At 40.8% G+C, this 20412-nt stretch overlaps 2 protein-coding genes across 3 annotated transcripts; both read left to right on the forward strand.

Moving 5' to 3' along the window:
• Positions 1–873: 873 nt before the first annotated feature.
• Positions 874–9443, forward strand: rer1 (retention in endoplasmic reticulum sorting receptor 1). Of its 2 annotated transcripts, XM_030119303.1 has the most exons (8): positions 874–985; positions 2242–2323; positions 2538–2642; positions 3178–3274; positions 3706–3784; positions 6547–6682; positions 7534–7588; positions 8924–9443. In XM_030119303.1, exons 2-8 carry the CDS (start codon positions 2243–2245, stop codon positions 8932–8934), a joined length of 564 nt encoding a protein of 187 aa, XP_029975163.1. In that variant the 5' UTR covers positions 874–985; position 2242; the 3' UTR covers positions 8935–9443. The 2 variants fall into 2 exon arrangements, with proteins under 2 accessions (XP_029975163.1, XP_029975162.1); XM_030119302.1 differs by having other exon boundaries at positions 877–985; positions 7534–9441.
• Positions 9444–10719: 1276 nt separating this feature from the next.
• LOC115408477 (taste receptor type 1 member 1-like) lies at positions 10720–18532 on the forward strand. Its single transcript, XM_030119263.1, has 6 exons — positions 10720–10901; positions 11518–11806; positions 11899–12624; positions 15569–15775; positions 15982–16102; positions 17204–18532. Exons 1-6 carry the CDS (start codon positions 10720–10722, stop codon positions 18130–18132), a joined length of 2454 nt encoding a protein of 817 aa, XP_029975123.1. The 3' UTR covers positions 18133–18532.
• Positions 18533–20412: the final 1880 nt, after the last annotated feature.

The raw sequence follows: 20412 nt of genomic DNA on the forward strand, positions 1-20412 counted from the left end.
ACGGCCCCCAATTCAGAGGAGCTGAGGTTCACTATGAATAGGATGGCTTAAATGCAGAGAAATTATTTCTCCATAGGGATCTCTTTAATGTATACATTCTTTAACTTTTGTTGAATGTGACATATAGCAAATGACTTTTCTCTTGTCTGAAAATCTGTCCAAGAATCTTTAATGCTGTCCATTACAGTGTTTCAGGTTTTTGTGTTCAAAAGCCAGTCCCTTGCCACTTTGCATGATTTCTGTGGGCTCCATTCAGCATAATTTCACAAATCAGGTCTTTGAAATTGAAATTGAATTGAATCGAAACTATGTGACAACTGCAGGAGGGCTCGACCTTTAAGCTCATTTTAAAGCAGCCCGAAGACCTTTCTGTTTTCTGCTGAATACATAATTTATCTTTAATCTTTAACTATTGCACTTTTCTGCTCGCTTACTGTTGTTCTTTTCATTGTTTTAATATCTGACATTTCATTGTGCTTTTTTCTTTTGAGTTTCTATTGACCTTTTTTTTTTATCATTTTATGTAGCTTTTCAATTGACAGCTGTACATGTTTGCTGATGTAAGGCAAATTTGATTTAATTGTTGTCTTCATAGTTAATTCCAATTTAAAAAGTTTGCCTTTCCTTTAGTCAGTAATGGTGATAACTGTAAATCAGACCAATTAAGCTGATGGCACAGTCCGAGATAGAGTGAAATTGTGTAAATATGTGGCATATTGCCAAACTATGCAGTCATGAATATACTGTGCAAATGCAATACTTGAACTAAAGAGGTCCATAAAACATGTAAAATATCACATCTGATGATCCAGAAAAGTAAGTGTGTAAGTGCACGCGCTCCACCTCTCGCGCGCCTTGCTCGGAGTTCGACTATCTTCGTCTGGCGCTCGCTCGAACCTTCGCGGAAGTAGTGACGTGTACACACGAGCTAAAAGTGGCTAGAGCTAGCTAGCAGAGCCGGGTAGTGACACAGCGGCCGTCTCAGGTGAGAAACAGCTTCCATTCATTATTTCAGCCGTATATAGAGATACACCCGACGTATGAGAAAGATACGGAGATCCAGCAGTCAAATTAATAAAGACTGCATTCATACATCAAATATGTGTGGCGCTAATACTGATTACTTTCATTTTAAGCGCTGCTAGCTGGCTAGCTGCGTAGCCATTGGTGACGTTGTGCACGACACCGGAAGTGAGTTGTCAAATCGGCACATGTCACCTTTGGGACTTGTAGTTTAAAAATGTCTCGATGGCCTTTCCATTCTGTAGAAGAACACTCAGCGTAAAACTACAAGTCCTTCTACTAGATTTTATCGGTCGCTTCACCGACATTGTGGGAAATGGAGTTACTTTTCCTTTGTTTAGCAGTATTCGGAGCTTCGGCAGGACTACATGACCCATAACCATCCGCAATTTGGGCGAAAGGGCAACGTACGTTTACTACTTAGCTTTGTGTGGCTCACTTACAAGCTAACACGAAATACTTGAAATTATATAATCGATCAAACACTAAGAACCGTGATCAATGTCACGATTGTAGCTGTGGCGAAGTCTCCCAGTAAAACGATGTCAATGCATATGTTCAGCTTCATGATATCCTGCCTGCCGAAACCTGCTAGCTGTAAAATCAGCTAATGCGAGCTAGTCTCAACCACGATCAACCGGTCCAGATGGTTTCCTGTCCTCAGATTAATTCACTTGTATAAATATAGCATTACCTCCGTATCAGTGACACGCTGTGCGGTTTGTATGTGTGTGATTCAGTCAACGCTTAGATTTTTTTCGATTGTTCTGACATTTTAATGAATCAAATAGTCAGTATCCAGGTAAAATTTGTGAATTGGTCTATGATATTTTAAAGGTCATTTTGTTTGTTTTCAGAAATTTGTAGGTAAACTGAGCTTGGATCGGTAGGTATTTAATTTCAGGAGCAATGATTACACCACATGTGTTCTCTAACCTAATCAACTGTCGGTTAGATATTGTACTGGTCACGTGTACTTTGTAGATATAGATGCTTTTAGCCATGTATGCCTTTATCACTCCAGGATGTCATTCTAAAGCAACACAGACTGTGCCTGTATTAGTTTGAAGCAGCTGGGCGATCACTAACATCTATTGTGAAAGTGCTCAGTGTTTCCCAGATAATGAGAAACAACTGTGTAAACTCTTGTTTAAGGCAGAAGAGCAGGTTTGTGTTATTTGTATTGCCTCACCAGTAAATATTTATTTTTCCCGACAGAATGTCAGAAGGGGACAGTGTTGGAGAGTCAATCCATGGGAAACCATCAGTAGTTGCTGCCTTTTTCACAGGGATTGGACAGGTAATGTGTCAACCACTCATTTTAATGGTAAAATATAATGTGAGTCATTAAAGCACAGTTGGTGTGATCATGTTTTAGCATTACTCACAGCAGAGGTTATTGAAGTTGCTTTTGGTTAGTGAATTATTGAAAAACATTCACTGACTTGGGTTTTCCTTGTGCTTGATGGTGGCGTCTGTCTCTGATGACTTTGTTTTATGTATTGTTGGAGCAGATCTATCAGTCATGGCTAGACAAGTCAACACCGTTCTATGCAGTGCGATGGGCTACCACTCTACTACTTACACTTGTCTACATGATCAGAGTGTACATTCTGCAGGTAAGTGTGTATGATTCATGCATCTGTATTTTCTGTAGTGTAACTTGCAGGATAGTCACTGCAGTATTGATGTGAAACATGAATCTTGTGATGAATACTATCTATTAAAGTACGAGCATTTTTATTTTTTTACTTGTGTGTTCATTCACATCTCAACTGTCTGACCTGTCTGAAGTAACCATTTGTGCTCCTTTTGTATTGGATTTCATTATCTTTATCAGTGTTAGGTTTGGTTTCTGCTGATTTTCAGCCAAGGTGAGAGGTTGGTCTAGCAGAGTCTTACAAAAGGACAGCGACTCTTCAGTGTTGTTTTGATGTTCAGGAGGTGATACGTCAATCTGTAGATGTTTGAATACCAGCCATAATGTATTATCTGCCTGTAAAGGCTTTTTTTCTTCTAATTCCCCTTTTATAGTTCCACGAAACTTTTGTTTCTCGTTTGGTGAACGTGTTTCTCACTAACAGTGCATCTCAGCATCTGCATTGTTCTTTGATCTTCTAATAAAATGACGATTTTTCTCATGCTGCTTTTCAGGGTTGGTATATAGTAACATATGCGTTGGGAATTTACCATCTCAACCTCTTCATTGCTTTTCTATCGCCAAAAGTGGATCCCTCTCTGCTTGATGAAGGCAAGTTGATGCAATTTTTTTTTTTTTTTTTTTTTTGTGTTGCATTGTGTTCTCGGCAATAAGTCTTTTAAAAGCTCTAGCTGGACTCGGATTCAGTAAAAATTTCTTCTCAAAGGTTGAAATGTTATGGATGTCTGTAAGAGTCCTTCCTCATGCACAAGATATGAGTATTAACAGGGAAACGTGATCTGATTAGAGAACGCTACACTATAGTCGTGTTGTACATTTACTGTGTTTGAGAAAGTTCCTAAGACTCATTTTAGAGAAAAGGTGTGGTTCAGGTAAACGCGGACATACAGAACAGCCCTGTCTGACAGCTTTGTGTTCAAACTTCGGCAACGTACTTCATCACCTCTTGTGACGTTTCTATGCAAAAGATGTTTTTGTGTGTCAAAGCCACCACATCACCCTGTAACCCTTCTGTCCCGCAGACGAAGGCCCCTCCCTTCCCACCAAGCAGAACGAGGAGTTCCGCCCTTTCATCAGGAGGTTGCCTGAATTCAAATTCTGGTGAGTGAGCAGCTCCAGGTACAGGCTGTTCTTCGCAAATGTCCACAGACTCATTTTCCAACGACTCGTATGACCACACATTAGGTTATGCAACGCTCATTTGGAAAAGGATCTTTCAGCATATACCACACGCGAGGTTGAGTTCACCTCTTTGCATCTGCCTCTGGCCCAGTTTTATATTAGTTGTTGTGTTCCCCCCCCCCCCCCCCCCCCCCGAACTTTAAATGTAGGTCATGGTAGGTGTGTAGCACGCCGCTAACTTAAAACATGTCACATTTTTATTATGTTAAATTTGTCAGAGTTTCTCAGCAACAGTTCATCAGCAGTTTAAGTGACGTTGAGAAAAAGCAGGTAATTTAACCCGGGTTTTAAAAGTGTTGTTGTCCGCGGTTGGTCTGGTGGTTATTCAAATGTGTCCCTGTGCTACCAAGCAGGAAGCGAGCCTAGTGGTTTTGTGTGAGTCATACATCACATTTGCTTGATATATGAAAAGAAAATTTTCAGGTTCTCCTTTCAATGTGGTTCATCCCTGCACTGTGAAAACACTTTGGCGTGTTTTATAAGTCCATCCACCTGTTTTATTCCTAAAATAATAATTAAAAAGTCATCTGTGTCTAGATACTGAGTTCTATCATCTTGTTTTTCAAAATCAATGAAAAGCTTTTTTTCTGAGCTGTTTCTACAGTTGCTGTTAAAGTTCACACAAAATTATATGAAATAATGACCAGATAATTCATAAGTTACTGTTGCCTCATGGTTTCATTAGATTATGAACACCTGAAGGTGTTTTAGACCCAAAACCACGACGTCACTGCATCAGCGACTTACAGCTGTGATATTTGTCCTGGTCTTGCAGTCTCAGGGCTTACAAAAAATGTGATATTTCAATGAATTTGTTCCTTTAGTTTACATGTAAATGGAGCTACAAGTAGGGTTTGGTGATCATGTGATCGCTTTGAGCCCATTTACTCCATCAAACGTGGCTGAAATGAGCGCGTCTAGTTTTCTTGGTCTCTCGTCTCAAACAGGCTGGCAGCCGAGAGGTTTCACTCTGCGCTGCGCACAATAGTTTTGTAACATACACACATGCACAACACAGACACTGAGAAACACTGTGAGGTGCCGTAGTAGAAATGAGAAGAAAAAAGTGAATGCAAATCCAAATGTCAGCCCTTTTCTATAAATGTTTCGGCTTCAAACCGAATGAGCAAGCTGAGCCCCTCAGCCCAGACAGACCAGTTTGGCTGATTTGTGTTAAAATAGCGGCAACCAAAAAAAGCCAACGCATCAAGCACGTCATGGTCGCCATCATGTTTACTTTTCAGTGTGTTTTCATCTTCTCAGTATCCTGTATTTCTTCCTCCAAAAACACTCAAAACTTGAAACTACTCTGTTTCTTTATTTTCTTTTTCATTCGTTCTATGGTTGAGTGAAAATAAATCTTTTCGCTTGCATGTTGACAGTAGGAGGCAGAGTTGAATGTCATGGCCTGCGATATAAACGTCGTCGGCATCGTATGTCTGCAGCCGGTGTTCACAGTTTGGCTACTGTGCTGACAGTGAATGCTTGTTTTTATGTTTGCAAATGCTTTTGGCTTGTTTGCTCGAGCAGCAGAGGAGGAGTGATGGGCTGGCAAGGCTTTATGCTTCTCGTTACACCGCCCCCTGTAGGTCTGGCATGCTCATTGCAGCTCTTAACACTTTTTTTTTTTCTTTTTTCATGAACCTAGAGGGGAAATTTCCATTTTTGTAAATACCTGCCCTGGAAGCTACCAGGAGAAATGCAGCAGGGAACGGTTTGATAAGTGGTGTTACACCGGCGCTGTATTCAAGTCTGTCAAAGCAGCTTTCAGCTGAGAATGTTGCGCAGTCAAACTTGCTGCCACGCCCCAGTTCAACACTGAGCCAAGGCGACGGCTTGCATTGTCTGTAAAAGCCCTTTGTTGGAATTTTATTGAAGCACTTCTTTCAATTTGAAAAACTTTTTGTCAGTATTACAATCTGAATTTTCCAGTGGAACTTGATCATCACGGCCATCCAAAACAGGACTTTTGACTCAGTGGACACACTGAATTTAAATTCTGACAGATTTGAACAGGTGTAAAGATATCTGAAGCATTTGGCGGTGGCAGTTTGATTGGTCTGAATGCCTCTAGTGAGGAGTTTGGTAGTGGACTCTATTCACAACTCAACCACTTCCTGAACTTCAGGAGGCCCCTTGTTTCCTGTCTTTCATGATAGGATGAGCTGGTTAATGCATGTGTGTCTGACCATTACTGCTGTTCTTAGAGAGATCAGAGACACCTGGATTAATCAGCTCGTCCTATCATGAAAGACAGGAAACAAGGAGCCTCCTGAAGTTCAGGAAGTGGCGAAGTTGTGCATGGAGTCCATTGCCTCTCTGCTCAGAAACTCTCAATGATTAACAGTAAAACTGGAGCCAACGAATGTCTGACTACTAGTTGTCTTTCCTGACCCACAATGCACCACTGCGTCTTATCCGAAACATTAGGTACATCTCCTGTTAGATCTGAGTACGTGTTTTCTTTCTCTGCAGTGGCCAAACTGCCAGCTTCTCGCTTTGACATTGTTTCTGTTTTAGCCTTATGGTCTAAAGATGAGTTCCTTCACATGATATTTCCTCAATTTGTGTTTATCAGTGTGTTGGATTTTATTATTTTTTGACATTGCATGTTGATTTCTTCACTTACTTCCTGTTTTCTCTCTTTCTTTTTTTTTTGTGTCTTTTTTGTGGTCTTCCAGGCACTCGGCGACAAAAGGCATCGTCATCGCCATGATTTGCACGTTCTTTGATGCCTTCAATGTGCCGGTGTTCTGGCCTATACTTGTAATGTACTTCATCATGCTCTTTTGCATCACCATGAAGAGGCAGATTAAGGTAAAACCGCCACTCAGACACACATGCATGCACTTGGTAGTCATCATTACAGGAGTATCATATTAATACTGGGAGTCTAATGCAAAATCTCACTTGTTGCAAGTCTGAAGAACTTGTACAACAGCAATTCCTCAAAAAGTAAAAAAACTGAGTTGCAAATAAAAACAATGTGATTATTTTATTTCCAGTAGAATATGAGATAGATGAGACTAGAAATGAGATGTTGAAACGTAATGTGATGGCAGCCTGTTGTGAGGACTTTTGCTTCATTTTTATCATTTTATTTTAAGCTGCCATGTCCATATGCAACAACAACCTCAGGGCAGCACTGCAACACCTTGAACTTCCTGATGATAACTAGCCAGATGGTCTCTTATTTAGTCAACAGGACACCGTGTGGTTTCCTGAAAGAATTTCACATTTTAAATTTGTCTAACCACAGAAGGGTTTTCTGTTTTGCCTCAGAGCATTTGAATGAGCTCTGGATTATGTTCACATCTGGTTTCTTTTTTGCATGAGACCACGTTCAGTCGGGGATTTGACGGTGATTTCTTCCTGAGCCCTTCAGTGAAATCTAGCAGAGTTTGTTTTTAATGCATGCGAGGACAAAATATCCAGTGTTTATCTCAACCCTTCAAATCATTTGCTGGCATTAAAGCCTGTAGGTAGAACGTTTTTGGTGTTCTACTTAACGTGTTTATGAAAGTTGCTGGTTTCTGATGCTCTTGTTCAAATGCACCGAGGATCAGGTGATTTCTATTGATCCTCTTTATCTCCCTGCCAAGAGTTCAGCTTCTTCCTAAACATGTAATGAAGTCCCGTCACTAATTCTCCCCTTTTTCCTTCCCCAGCATATGATCAAGTACAGATACCTACCCTTCACACACGGGAAGAGGACATACAAAGGCAAGGAAGACACAGGGAAAACTTTTGCTAGTTAAGAACTCCCAATTATCCTTCCTCTCATTCTGGTTAAAAAGATATCAGTCACAGCTTGTGGGGAGTGATGAGGAATCCACATTTAAAAATCTTTTTTGTAAGCAGGACAGAAGCAAGAAAAAAAAAACAAACAATACCAGTTTTGATCCATGGTTCAGTGTTGGATGAGAATCCTGCGGGGATGTAAGCAGCACAGATTGAGTTAGAGGGGGAATATTGCCTTTGTTTATTACTATTATTATTTTTGGAAGATTGCTCTGCATTCATTAAACAGTAGGTGAGACTCAGTGCTGCCTTTTGCCTTTTTAATCCTTTTGGGTAAGTATAAAATCACAAAGAAGTACAAGAAATTTGCAGTAAATTGTGATTTTTTTTTTTTTTTTATGACTTTGATTTCAGTACTCTTCCCTCTCCCACATCTGCCAACTTTTGATTAACATAGTGTTCATAATTATTTGTAAAAAGTTATATATTGAAAGTTAGTAACACAAGGTTGTAGTTAGTTATGAGGTGAAATCTGGTGGAAACCTGTTGAAGTTGAATCATTGATGATCTGAAATGTGCTGACTGAGTGTCTCAGGCAGTTTCCCTGAAGATGTGTGGGGATTAGTCACATTGTACTTGAATGTGCATTCAACATCAATTTGATCTCTTGAAATAAATCCTTCCGGCACAAAATACCTTCAGAGTATATTTTACCTTGAATTGGCCGCTGATATATTTGTGTCGCCTGAGTCGCACTTGCACCGAACCTTTCAGTGGGAGTCCTTATTGTTCAGCATGTTTGAGTTTTCAGCCACCCACCGTTAACACTGAATGCCTAGTTCAAGGAGAGTGTCACTAATTCCAGCTTAATTAGTCTCCTGTAGCCTCCAGTACTTGGTTACTTACTTCTACTGTAGCGCCTTTAGTTTGAAATTAGGACCAGACATTAGCGAGCACCTATATAAACCAAATGTTTAAACTCATTCTGGAGGGGGTAAAATTCATATTGGAAGTCATATACGTAGCTTTACCTCATATTTTCGTACCATTATCTCGTTAATTCATTGAAATATTCAATGTCCTAAAGTGCACAACCAGTATTCAAGTCCGAAATATGGTGGATGTAAAAAAGAAACAAAAAGCTTACCCCACATGCCCACTTTCTCTCTGAAGCATTCTCCCATCTGCGCTTCAGAGGTGTGTTTGGTTTGTGTAGGTTAGCTGTTGTGGTCGTTCATAACGTGTGTTTACTTTGAATAAAAAAGTTCTGGCCAATATAGTCATTCCAAGCAAACTGTTGTTCTCTTTCTTTTGCAGAGGAAACATAAGAAAACAGAGATTGAGAGCTTTTATTATAACAAATGGATGAAGTGGGTGGCGATCACACATTTTTTTTTTTTTTTTTTTATGAACTTGTTGATTTCTTTTCTTTTTTTATCAAAATGCTGGGAATCTGTCATTAGAATACTTTGATCAGCACTGTAGTAAGGGATCAAAACATTTTCCTGTAAAAAGTTGTTTCAAAGGGTTGTCTGGATTTGTGTGTGTATATATTCATAAATATATATATTTTAAAATATAAATTTTCTTTTGAGATTATTTTATTTTTGTTTTTCATTCAACCACCATATTGTTTCCAAATGTTTGAATAATTTTGAAATTGATGAAAGCTAAACTGGTTAATTGGGAATAAATCTGAATGATTAAATGTTTTTTTTTTCTCTCATGAATTGCATGTTATTTTGTTGTGCTACAGGTATAAACAAAAACTTGATTTTAATAACTTAAGTGTAATTTTTTCACTCCAAATGCTATTAAAGAGGCTGTGTCCCTTCGAGTTGTTTGTGTATGTCTTCACTTTGCCAAAAAAAAAAAAAAAAAACAGGACGTGGGCCCATCACACTTTTGCCAACCATGTTTTCAGTTTTCACATTTAAAGGTGCTGTAGGCAGGATTCCGCATCTCCGCCATCTTGCTTAGGTTTACCTAAGCAAGATGGCGATTTGACCCATCTAAGATGGCGATTTGAAACCCAGCACAGCCAATCCTGTCCTGTTTTCTCTGACATCACGCCCTTGCGCAAGTTAAGCCCCTCCCACAAGAACGCCCCTCAACCAATCATGGTTAGAGCCTCATGGGCTCTTCTGATTGGTCAAAGATGCCTGGAGCTGTCAGATTCCTTTTCAGCTCAGAACAGAGACAGATGGAAACGCTGCGCCCTTGCGGTAGTGCAGATATGCTACACTCCTAAAGGATTATCAATGGATACTCTAACATTTAATCCAAAGAAAACAGAAAAATTAGCATTGACTAGCAAAATCCTGCCTACAGCACCTTTCAGATGACTAAATGGTGAAAAACGTACAGTAAATCAACCTTTTTTTTAAGAAATGAGCTATGAAATACTGATAAATATGTCAAGCATTATAAAGGCATTAAGTGACATTTCAGGAACTTATGGCCTGTAGTGGTACAGTACCAGTAGAAATTTGTTAAATAACAGAAAATCCAGCACAGATTAAATTAAATGTAAACAAAGTGCCCTGTGCTGGACTGGCAGCCTTCCTATTGGACCTGCTTCTATAATCATCTGGGATTAGAATAGATAGAAATGGATTTGTTTCTGCCCTTTGTATTAAGTAGTAAATCCAACCATTAGCTTGATGAGGTTGGCTATTCTGAACAGTGAGAAATTATGAAGTTACTTTGAAATTAGTTGGGACAAAATGTCAACTTCCAAGGCATGATCAAATCTAGCTGACCCGACGCGTTCAAAAGCTTCCAGATGCTATTTATCTGGACAACTAGGGATATGCATGTATATTCCCAAAGACAGTTATAACTTAGATTCAACAACTGAAAACTTCTCCTTTGTTTGCTGAAGCAAGCCCTCAGCTATGTCGGAAACTCCAGGAAACCACAAGAAGTCAAGATGGATGCAGTCAGCCTGCCTGCACAAGTCTCCCGCAAACATTTCAGATCATGTTTGTATACAAATTTGTGGTTTCTCCACCAAACATTAGAGCTCGCAGTAAGTGTCAGTCCTTGTGCATTCTCAAGAGTGACGAGATGATTTAGGGTCAGCAGATACACCCAAACCGCTGAAGGCAATGATGAAGCAGATATTGGATTTTCTGTGTCTGCTGGGATCTCTCCTGCTTGTTGTAGCTCGAAACACTGTTCCGTCCTCAGAGTTTCAGCTGGACGGAGATTATTTGCTCGGTGGGCTGTTTGACATCCATCATGTCAGCTCTCCTCTTCGTCTGGACAGACCAGAGGCCATCGACTGCACCAGGTGAGTCCCGTGCCTTCATTTAAGCTTTTTACAAAGACTATTCACAAAAGTCAATCAGATCTATTAATTCTTACGTTTGGTTATCGAACAAAATGCTTCATATCAGTGAAGACCCAAATCTAACATTTCTAGAATTCCCTCATAGTAGTGGTAAAATAAACCTTAATAATTGTTTTAGAGAGCAGGGTTTTATTTATTTATTTATTTACTTACTTACTTGTTTATTTATTTATTGTGGTTAGGTTATTTTACACCACTCATATTTGCTGAAAAAACATGTTGTCACACATGAACATGCTCTGATTTATAGCAGACATGAAACCTTTACTGTCAAATTTGATCACTCCTGAACCAAACTGAACTGAAACACACAAGACAATCTGTAATTCCTCTCAAAAAAGGTGAATTTACTTTTACACAAGCCAGTGTCAGTGTATGTTTCATACTGGTAGACTGTAAAAGTACAAAGAAGTGAACAGGTGAGTCACTTTAGGAAATATCAAATCTCAGAGGAAGTTACAGATTTTGTGTGTGTGTGTGTGTGTGTGTGTGTGTGTGTGTGTGTCCAAATGGACCTATCTTAAATCAAATACACTGTCTCTCTTCTTGTTTGCAGCCAGCCTTTCATCCTGTCGAGTTATCGGAGCTTTCAAGTGATGAGATTTGCTGTCGAGGAAATCAACAACTCCACCAGCCTCCTACCAAATATATCAGTTGGCTATATTCTGTTTGATCAGTGCTCAGATAGATATAGCTTCCCAAGCATGCTCAACCTCATCTCAGTGGCTGGCTTGCTCGATCCTTGGGGTGACCTGCCCAAGAATCTGATGGCTGTGATTGGGAGTTACACAAGTTCAAAGACAATGAGTGTAGCTCCGCTCTTCATGATGGATCTCATTCCAATGGTAACTTTATTAACTGTTAATCAGCCTGCCACTTGATATCTGACAATGTATTACCACTGTAAATAATATTGATTCTCTGTTACTTTCAACAGATTAGCTATAGTGCATCTGCTTCGGCGTTTTCACAAAAGAAAGCCTATCCATCTTTCTTACGAACCGTGCATACCAACAAAGACGTCATTGAAATTATCGTCAGGATTTTGAAGCACTTTAAGTGGCATTGGGTAGCTTTCCTATATGATGATAATAGTTATGGTGATGATGGTCGAGAATTATTCATAAGGAAGATTCAAGATACTGAGATTTGTCTGGCATACACCAAAGGCCTTGACCATCAAACAGATTACCCCCGAATTTTCAGACAGATAAATACTCTGAGAGTACATGTCATAATTGTTTTTGCTTCTGAATGGATGGCAGAAGTTCTTTTTGAATCAGCAATACAACAAAATGTCACCAACAAGGTGTGGTTGGCAACGGATGCATGGTCCTTGAACAGAAAACTCCCCAAGACAAAAGGAATCAGGAATGTTGGGACTGTGCTTGGGGTTGCTGCACCTGCAACGACGATACCTGGCTTCAGTGATTTTGTCCATTCTGCCAAAGCTGTTGCTCTTTGTGAAAATGCAGAGCAAGAGACATTTTGCAATCAAGTTTTCAACTGCAGTGGGTTGAGTGCTGCAGATGTCATCGATGCAGACCCAACCTTTTCTTTTACTGTTTATGCTGCTGTGTACGCCATTGCCCACGCCTTACACAAAACATTACAATGTGGAGCGAGCAGCTGTAATGACAATATGACAGTGTACCCACACATGGTAAGCATGAAAATATTTCACTTTGATCCTTTGTGCATTTTTTTTAATATTCTAACAAAGACCATGAAAAGTTACAAAGTTTCAATTAAACTAACTGAAGTGACTTTGTGAGTCTTATATGGCACAAATAACTCCATCCACCCATCCATCCATTTTTCCACTCAAGCCTTCTTTCCATTGTGCAGTATGTGTAGAGGTATATGAAATCTGTTTTATTTTTTTCCCAATTCCATTTTATTTTTTCCCAAATTCCGTTTTTTCCGTTTTAATATTTCTGAATTTGGTATTTTGCTTTTTATGCTCATTTTTACCATAAAAAAAGGTGTCTGGTAAGTTGAAATGAATAAATGTCCACAATTTAATAAGATATAAAACAGTCAATTTAATGTTTCAAGTGCTGCAACAAAGAAATACTTTTCAATTAGTCGCATGCGTCTTTGCGAGTCCAGTCCACAGTACGTTGACAGCATTTACAAAAAAAGCTTATCCCCTGAGGCATAAAAGTCCGTGTACTGTTCTGCTCTGTATTTAGCGCTTAGTGTGGAGTTTCGTAACTTTTTTGAACGTGTGAGAGGGGAGGGAGCAGAACGCTTGGACATCATGTTGTTGCGTCGCGTCTTGTCGCAGCTGGAATGCGCGTTCCCGTTTGTTTTCAATTGTATTTTGACGCAAAATAGCGGAAAGCATTTGACGTTGTGAACGCAGCTTTAGCATGTTAACAGCATTGAGGAAGTGACGTACACATTGCAACAGCTCGGGCGGTCCCCCCGGCACATTCGCTTTGCACTATAAGGTTCCATTTTCTCCCGAAAACTGAATTTCAGGCCAGATTAGGGCCAATTCCGCAATATTCTGCGTTTTATTCCAATTCCGTTTTTATTGGTCATTTCCGCGATTCTGTCCGCGATTCTGTTAACACGGATTTCATATGGCTCTAAGTATGTGCCTGTATGTGATGTTGTAGTCCTGACTAAAGTTGTTGATAGTACCAAAAGAACCGTACCCAAATGTGACTAGTTTTCCTTGCCCCTCACACATCTATAGGGGTTTCACAAGGAGGAGCTGAAACACGTGTCTGCTGGTTGGCAGTGACAACCATCACTCTCGAAAAACCCGCCATGTTTAAACAGCTCACCATTAACCCTCTGTTGTTGGGATACACAACTTTGTGCACACTGATTGCTTTGTTGACTCTTTTCTTTATTTTAAATATCTGCACACTACACAGCACGATGGTCTCTGAGTGCACCATGTTCTCCACCTTTATTGTTGAAGCACCTGGTTGAAGACCACAATAGCCATGGTTACAAAATCTTCAGTGCCTGCTTTGGCTGCAACCGCAGAACCCAGTGGTAGACACTGAAAGAAAGGGATGTTTTCAAGTTGAAGAAAGAGTCCAGTTGAGTTTTGTTAGCTTGTTGGACTTCCAAAGCAGGTGACAGGTACCAGCAGGCCATGCAGACTGCAGTCTGAGCAGTTGTGCAGGCAAAAACTTGGGTCTCAGAGGATTTTTGGGAGACCATGCAAGAGGACTATCTATCAGCCTCAACGAAATTCTGGCAAACTGTCCAACACCTCAGGAGGGGAAAGCAGGTCTCCACCAACACTATTGACAGTGTAGGTGAGGAGCTGCTGACCTTGACTGAGGATGTCATCAATCAGTGAAAGGAATACTTTTCAGGATCTCTTCAATCCTGCCGCCACATCTTCCATGGATGAAGCAGAGGCTGAGTAATGGGGCGTGATGAGATTTCCCCTGAGTCCATTAAGTCTCCAGATGAGCAGGGACTTTCTTGGCTGATATGTCACTGTAACACCACGTGGCGTTTGGGGACAGTACCTTTGAATTGCCAGACCAGGGTGGAGGGTTCCCTTTTTAAAAAGAACATTTGTCGCCTGATCAGTGGACATATGTTTAGTTGATTTGGAGAAGATGTTCGACCGCGTCCCACACGGTATCTTGCGGGGCCTGGTTTGGGAGTATGGAGTCCAGGGCCCTTTGCCAAGCGCCATCCGGTCTCCGTATGACTAAAGTAGGAGTCTCGTCTATATTGCCACCAGTAAGTCAATCCTGTTCCCAGTTCATGCTGAATTTCAGCTGGACTACCCGTTGTCATCCATTCTGTTCATAATTTTTTATGGAAAGAATTTCTGGGTGCAGCCAAGTGTCAGAGAGGATTCGGTTCGGGAACCATAGAATTTCATCTCTGTTTTTTGCAGATGATGTGTTGTTGGCTTAATTAAACCTGTAGTTACAGCATGCACCTCCATATCCGAGGTCATGGTCTTTGACCGTAAGAAGATGGTCTGCCCTCTCTGGGTTGGTGGAGAGTCCCCTGCCCCAAGTGTAGGAGTTTACATGTCTTGTTTACGGACGGGGGGAGGGTGAAATGTGCGACTGACAGATGGATCAGTATAGTGTCTTCGATGATGCAGTCATTGAATCAGTCCATTGTAGTGAACAAGGACCAGAGTGAACAGGCGAAGCCCTTGATTTACCAGGGCGTTCCCTTAGACATGAGGTGCTCAGTTACCAGGGATGAGCTTGGAGTATAGATGCTACTCCTCCACCTCAAAAGGGATCAGCTGAGGTGGCTTGGACATCTGTTTTGGATGCCTGATAGATGCCTCTCTGGGAAGGTGTTCTGGGCATGTCCTGCCAGGAGGAGGCCAAGGGGAAGACCTGACTGAGCTGAGACTGACTCTCAGCTGGCCTGGGAATGTCTCAGGATCCTACCGGAAATGTTGGGGACTTGGAAGTCTGGGCATCATTGACTGGACTGCTGCCCCCACAACCTGGCCCTGAACAAGTGGTAGAATACAGATGGATGGGTGGATGGCATTCAAACATCGAATGCATTCAACCAAAGTTTCAAACAAGATTGTCTGTGATGTTGTGATGTTTGAAGAAGAATCTTTTGATGTTCACTCTCACTGTTCTCAGGTCCTAGCAGAGCTGAAAAAGTCCAACTTTACACTTTTAAATCAAACTATACACTTTGATGAGAATGGTGACCCCAACTATGGATTCTACTTAATAGTTTTTTGGAACCACAATGGTGACGTGCAGGAGGTTGGCTACTATGAATTTTACCCACCTTTTCGTTTGGTCATCAACAACACAGAAATTCGTTGGCACACAAATGGAGAAGTAAGTCATTTTTTTCCTCCAGTTGAAAGTTCTCAGTACTTTGGTTTGGTATCCCACATCTGCTCGGGCGTGAGGATGGATTAGCAAAATACTCAAATAGTGATTTCAAGATTATGTTTCCACAAATGTTTGTGCCTAAAATCTTTTCATAGACCTGAACCTAACCCATAGTCTTTCGTATTTCCCTAACAAATTTTCTCCAACAGGTTCCAACCTCAGTTTGTTCTCAGGAGTGCCCTATAGGACACAAGAAAAAGCCAGAAGGAATTCACAGATGCTGCTTCAACTGTGAAATATGCCAAAATGGAACTTTTATCAATATCACAGGTAAAGTATTACAAAATGTTAAACCTATTTCAGACTGCTTTGAGTTGTCTTACCAGGCAAAGATGGTTAACTATTCACAGTGGCGGCTGGTGGTGAAATTTGTTGGGGGGGCTAACAAATGCTCGCATACTACAGATTAAATAGTTAACAGAGTTGCAAAGGCAACATCACCTATGATACACAGTTACATCAATTACCGGTACACTATACTTTTTTAGTGCTCTACATCAACTCTCTCTCTCTGTCCCTCTCTCTCTCTCTGTCCCTCTCTCTCTCTCTCTCTCTCTCTCTCTCTCTCTCCCTCTCTCTCTCTCTGTCACACGCACACATTTACGCACTACAGACGTGTTCCAACCCAACTTCAACGACAAGGCGTCACAGTCCTTCAACAGGTCAACATGGGCCTAACTTATTTGAAAAGAAGCTCACATCGACGGCCTTTCTGGGACGCAAACAGGTTAATCACAATGTCGTTGAAGTCTGGTAATTTTTGGATGAAGTCCGTCTCTATTGACAGCATGGCAAGTGCATTCAGTCGGTCCAAATAATTGAATTATCCAAAGCAAATAGTCCACCCCGTTCATGCTAACGCCCGCTTTTTCTCCCTACTTCCCAACTCTGGCCCAAATAACAGCACCACTGCGTTAAACCGCAGCCATTGGTCAAAAGTCAGTGGCCTGCAGGCTAACTGAAGTTAGCCCAAAATGCTCAGTAAACCACAGGGGGGGGGGGACATGACACCTGCCAATCACTTACAAGAACGAAATGAATGTATCTGCTGGGGCTGCAAAAAAATCAGCCAATTTAGAGATATTCTATGTTTTCCTTTTGACTGGTGCTGTTGCTACCTTTGGTTTTATCTAAACTTAAAACAATCTGTTGTAAGTTATTTAAAAAAATATTTTTCTCATCTTTTTTGTATTAGCTGTCTTTTGTGCTTGGAGGGCTTAGCCCTGCTAGCCCCTTTATACCAGCCGTCCCTAACTATTCACTAACTGGCTCGACTCAGGCATACAAGTGTCAATTTGGTCATTGCACATGTCACTTACGGTATTATTCTGTCACATCTTCACTGACATTGTGTCTCTCTATGTGAAACAGAGGATCCCTACACTTGTGTCTCCTGCACTGATGCTGAATGGTCTGCAGAGGGAAGCACGTCATGCAGCCTGCGGGTGGTGGAGTTTGTACCTTTCACAGACACTGGAGCTGTGGTCCTCACAGTTGCCGCCTGGGCCTTGGTGGGACTGAATCTGGCTGTTTCTGTTCTCTTTGCCATCAACTTTAACACACCTGTGGTCAGATCTGCTGGAGGACCCATGTGCTTCCTCATTTTAATCTGTCTCACTCTTTCCAGTCTCAGTGTGTACTTTTATTTTGGTCAGCCAACAGCAGCTTCCTGTATCTTGAGGTTTTTACCATTTCTGCTGTTCTACATTGTCTGTCTGGCCTGTTTTGTTGTGCGCTCTTTTCAGATTGTTTGCATTTTTAAAATAGCAGCCAAGTTGCCAAAGCTTTACAGCTGGTGGATGAAATATCACGGACAGTGGCTGGTCATCACTGTGTCTTTTGCCATTCAGGCCCTTTTACTTATTATTGGATACTCTTATGATCCTCCCAAACCCTTCAATGAAACATTTTGGTACAGAGACAAAATAGTTCTTGGTTGTGACATTAATTTGAACGCAACATCCACTTCTGTGATTTTCCTTTCATCCCTTTGTTTCCTTTGCTTCATTTTCTCGTACATGGGGAAAGACCTCCCAAAGAACTACAATGAAGCTAAATCGATCACCTTCTGTCTGCTCCTGCTTATCCTCACATGGATCGCCTTTGCCACAGTGTACTTACTTTACAATGGGACATACATCCAGACTCTGAATGCCCTGGCAATCCTCTCCAGTCTCTATTCTTTCCTTTGGTGGTACTTCATTCCAAAATGTTTGATCATTATCTTCCAACCCCAGAGAAACACACAGCAGTACTTCCAAGGTCTCATTCAGAGTTACACCAAAACCATCAGTCAGTAGCTGCAACAGTGAAAATCCTCTAAATACATTCCGTAAAATATAATCTAGCATTTTCAGTAAGTGTAGAACGTGTAACATTTCCCACATATAAAAAACATAACCATAAAAATGCTTTATGGTACATCTTGATTGAGGCAGATTGACCCTGACTGACCGAGATTATTCTTCAAATGTGAGAAATACAGGAAACATTCCACTTATAATTAGACCCATTGTATCCTCTAAAGCAGTGGTGGTCAGCAGTGGGCCATATGGTGAACCTTATGATCCAGCAGATAATGCAGGGTGCGCCACTTCAGTGATTTCACTCTGCGCGGTTGCACACATTGCCAATGACAAAAAATGCCCCTGCTCTAAAACAGATATGTGGGCATAAATGGGCTTTAAATTAATAGTTTGACAAGAGATACTAGAGGAAAGATTTTTTTCAATCATATTTTAACAATTCTGGTCACACTAAAGTACTTTCAAAGAAATATTATTTACCATTTTATGAAAATTATAGTGCTGTCAATTTTAATCGCGATTAATCCATTGAGGTCTGCCAATTGGGTCAAAGAAAAGAACTAGAGGATAATAGTGTTTTTTCCTGACATTGGGACTGATTTATGAGGATTAGATTCTTCATTGCAATTAATCTCAACTTTAAAAAAGTTAATTGTTGACAGTTCTCCATGAATTAATCACGATTAATTGTGATCAATGCGATTAAATTGCGATCAATGCGATTAAAACTGACAGCACTAGAAAATTATGTAATTTATTGTATTTTATGTCTCATAAAGTAAAGGCTTTCATTAGTTTCTAATTTTTGAAAACAATAGTAAATGTAGTGGGTGGGAGGGAGAGGTTATCAGGGTTCTTGGTGTCTTCAACCTTAAAGGGACTTAAGGCAACTTTATAAAATTTACCTCAGTGCTGCCACGATAGGCGCTGCGGGTAACTGCAGCCACCAGCCAAGGCGGCACGGGAGCGCGCACAAACACTTTACAGACTGTCCGTCTTCACAGCACTGCACCAGGGATGCTAATGATGTTTACTACGTCGCGGTTTACTGCAAGACCACAGTGCATATCATGTGATTTTTGTCAGCATCTGTTTTCACTCCCAAATGCAGCTGAAGTTCCCTCCATGAATCAAACGCATACGGGTGCCTGCCCGGCTTCGGTCATTTATATATATATATATATATATATATATATATATATATATATATATATATATATATATATATATATATATATATACATACACACACACACACACAAATATATATATATATATTTTTTTTTTTTTTTTGACTCACGAGATAACGCTGATAAAGTCCTTTTTTTCTTCGTGGTGGCACTTTTTTGTGGGCTTTGAGTGGATGCAGGTCGTTTGATAGCTGCCTAAGAATCCATTTGTATCCCAGCCAGGGTCGGGTGGGGTTGAAATTCAGCCCGGGAGCTGCGTTTGGAGACTCGTTTTATCTGATAATATGAAGGGGCGGGGTGGGATCCTCCCGAACCTCCCGATGGCCACCCCGCCCCTGATCCCAGCAGTGTTTGAGTCCGTGTCCACGGCGGCCATGTTCTTCCTGTTAGGCAATGCGCATACATTGTCAATTTACGTCACATCCCCACCATTGCGCGGGAAATTTGGACCCTGAACTGCAACAAATTCTGTGGCACACAGCCTGTATAAGGCAACAGACAGATACGTGGATTGGCCTGTTATTTTAGGTTTTTAATGCTTCACGGTCCATTAGCATTGAATAAACTGGAAATGCATGTGTAGTTTTTCACAAATCTTGCCTTAAGTCCCTTTAACAGTGGACCAGTTCTCTTCTACTGTTCCACTATTCTATGTAAATAGAGCTGTCAATCGATTAAAATATTTGATCACAATTATTCGCATGATTGTCCATTGTTAATTCTCGATTAGTCACAAATTGATCACACTTCTCACTATCCACATCATGTCCAAGCTAATATTTTTCCAGTGTTGCAAACATTTTTCAACACAAACTGATTGAGCTCATGCATCACAATAACAGACTTTATGCTAGTAATAGCAGAGATTTACCTGGAGACTTCATTAATGAAAAGAATAGCACAGCCGACCTATTCCTCTCTGATCCTCATCCAACCTGTTGTCACCTCAGGCATCGTTGATGCTGCATTCAAGCTGCTGTGGATTGGAGCTGATGTGCCAACACTATCGCCTACTTGTTGAGGTGCCACTTGCTTGTCCTTCTTCCTCTTTTGTTTTGGCTGATAACAAACAGCTTTAAGGTGC

The sequence above is a fragment of the Salarias fasciatus genome, chromosome 20, assembly GCF_902148845.1.
Source record: "Salarias fasciatus chromosome 20, fSalaFa1.1, whole genome shotgun sequence".
Taxonomy (NCBI): domain Eukaryota; kingdom Metazoa; phylum Chordata; class Actinopteri; order Blenniiformes; family Blenniidae; genus Salarias; species Salarias fasciatus.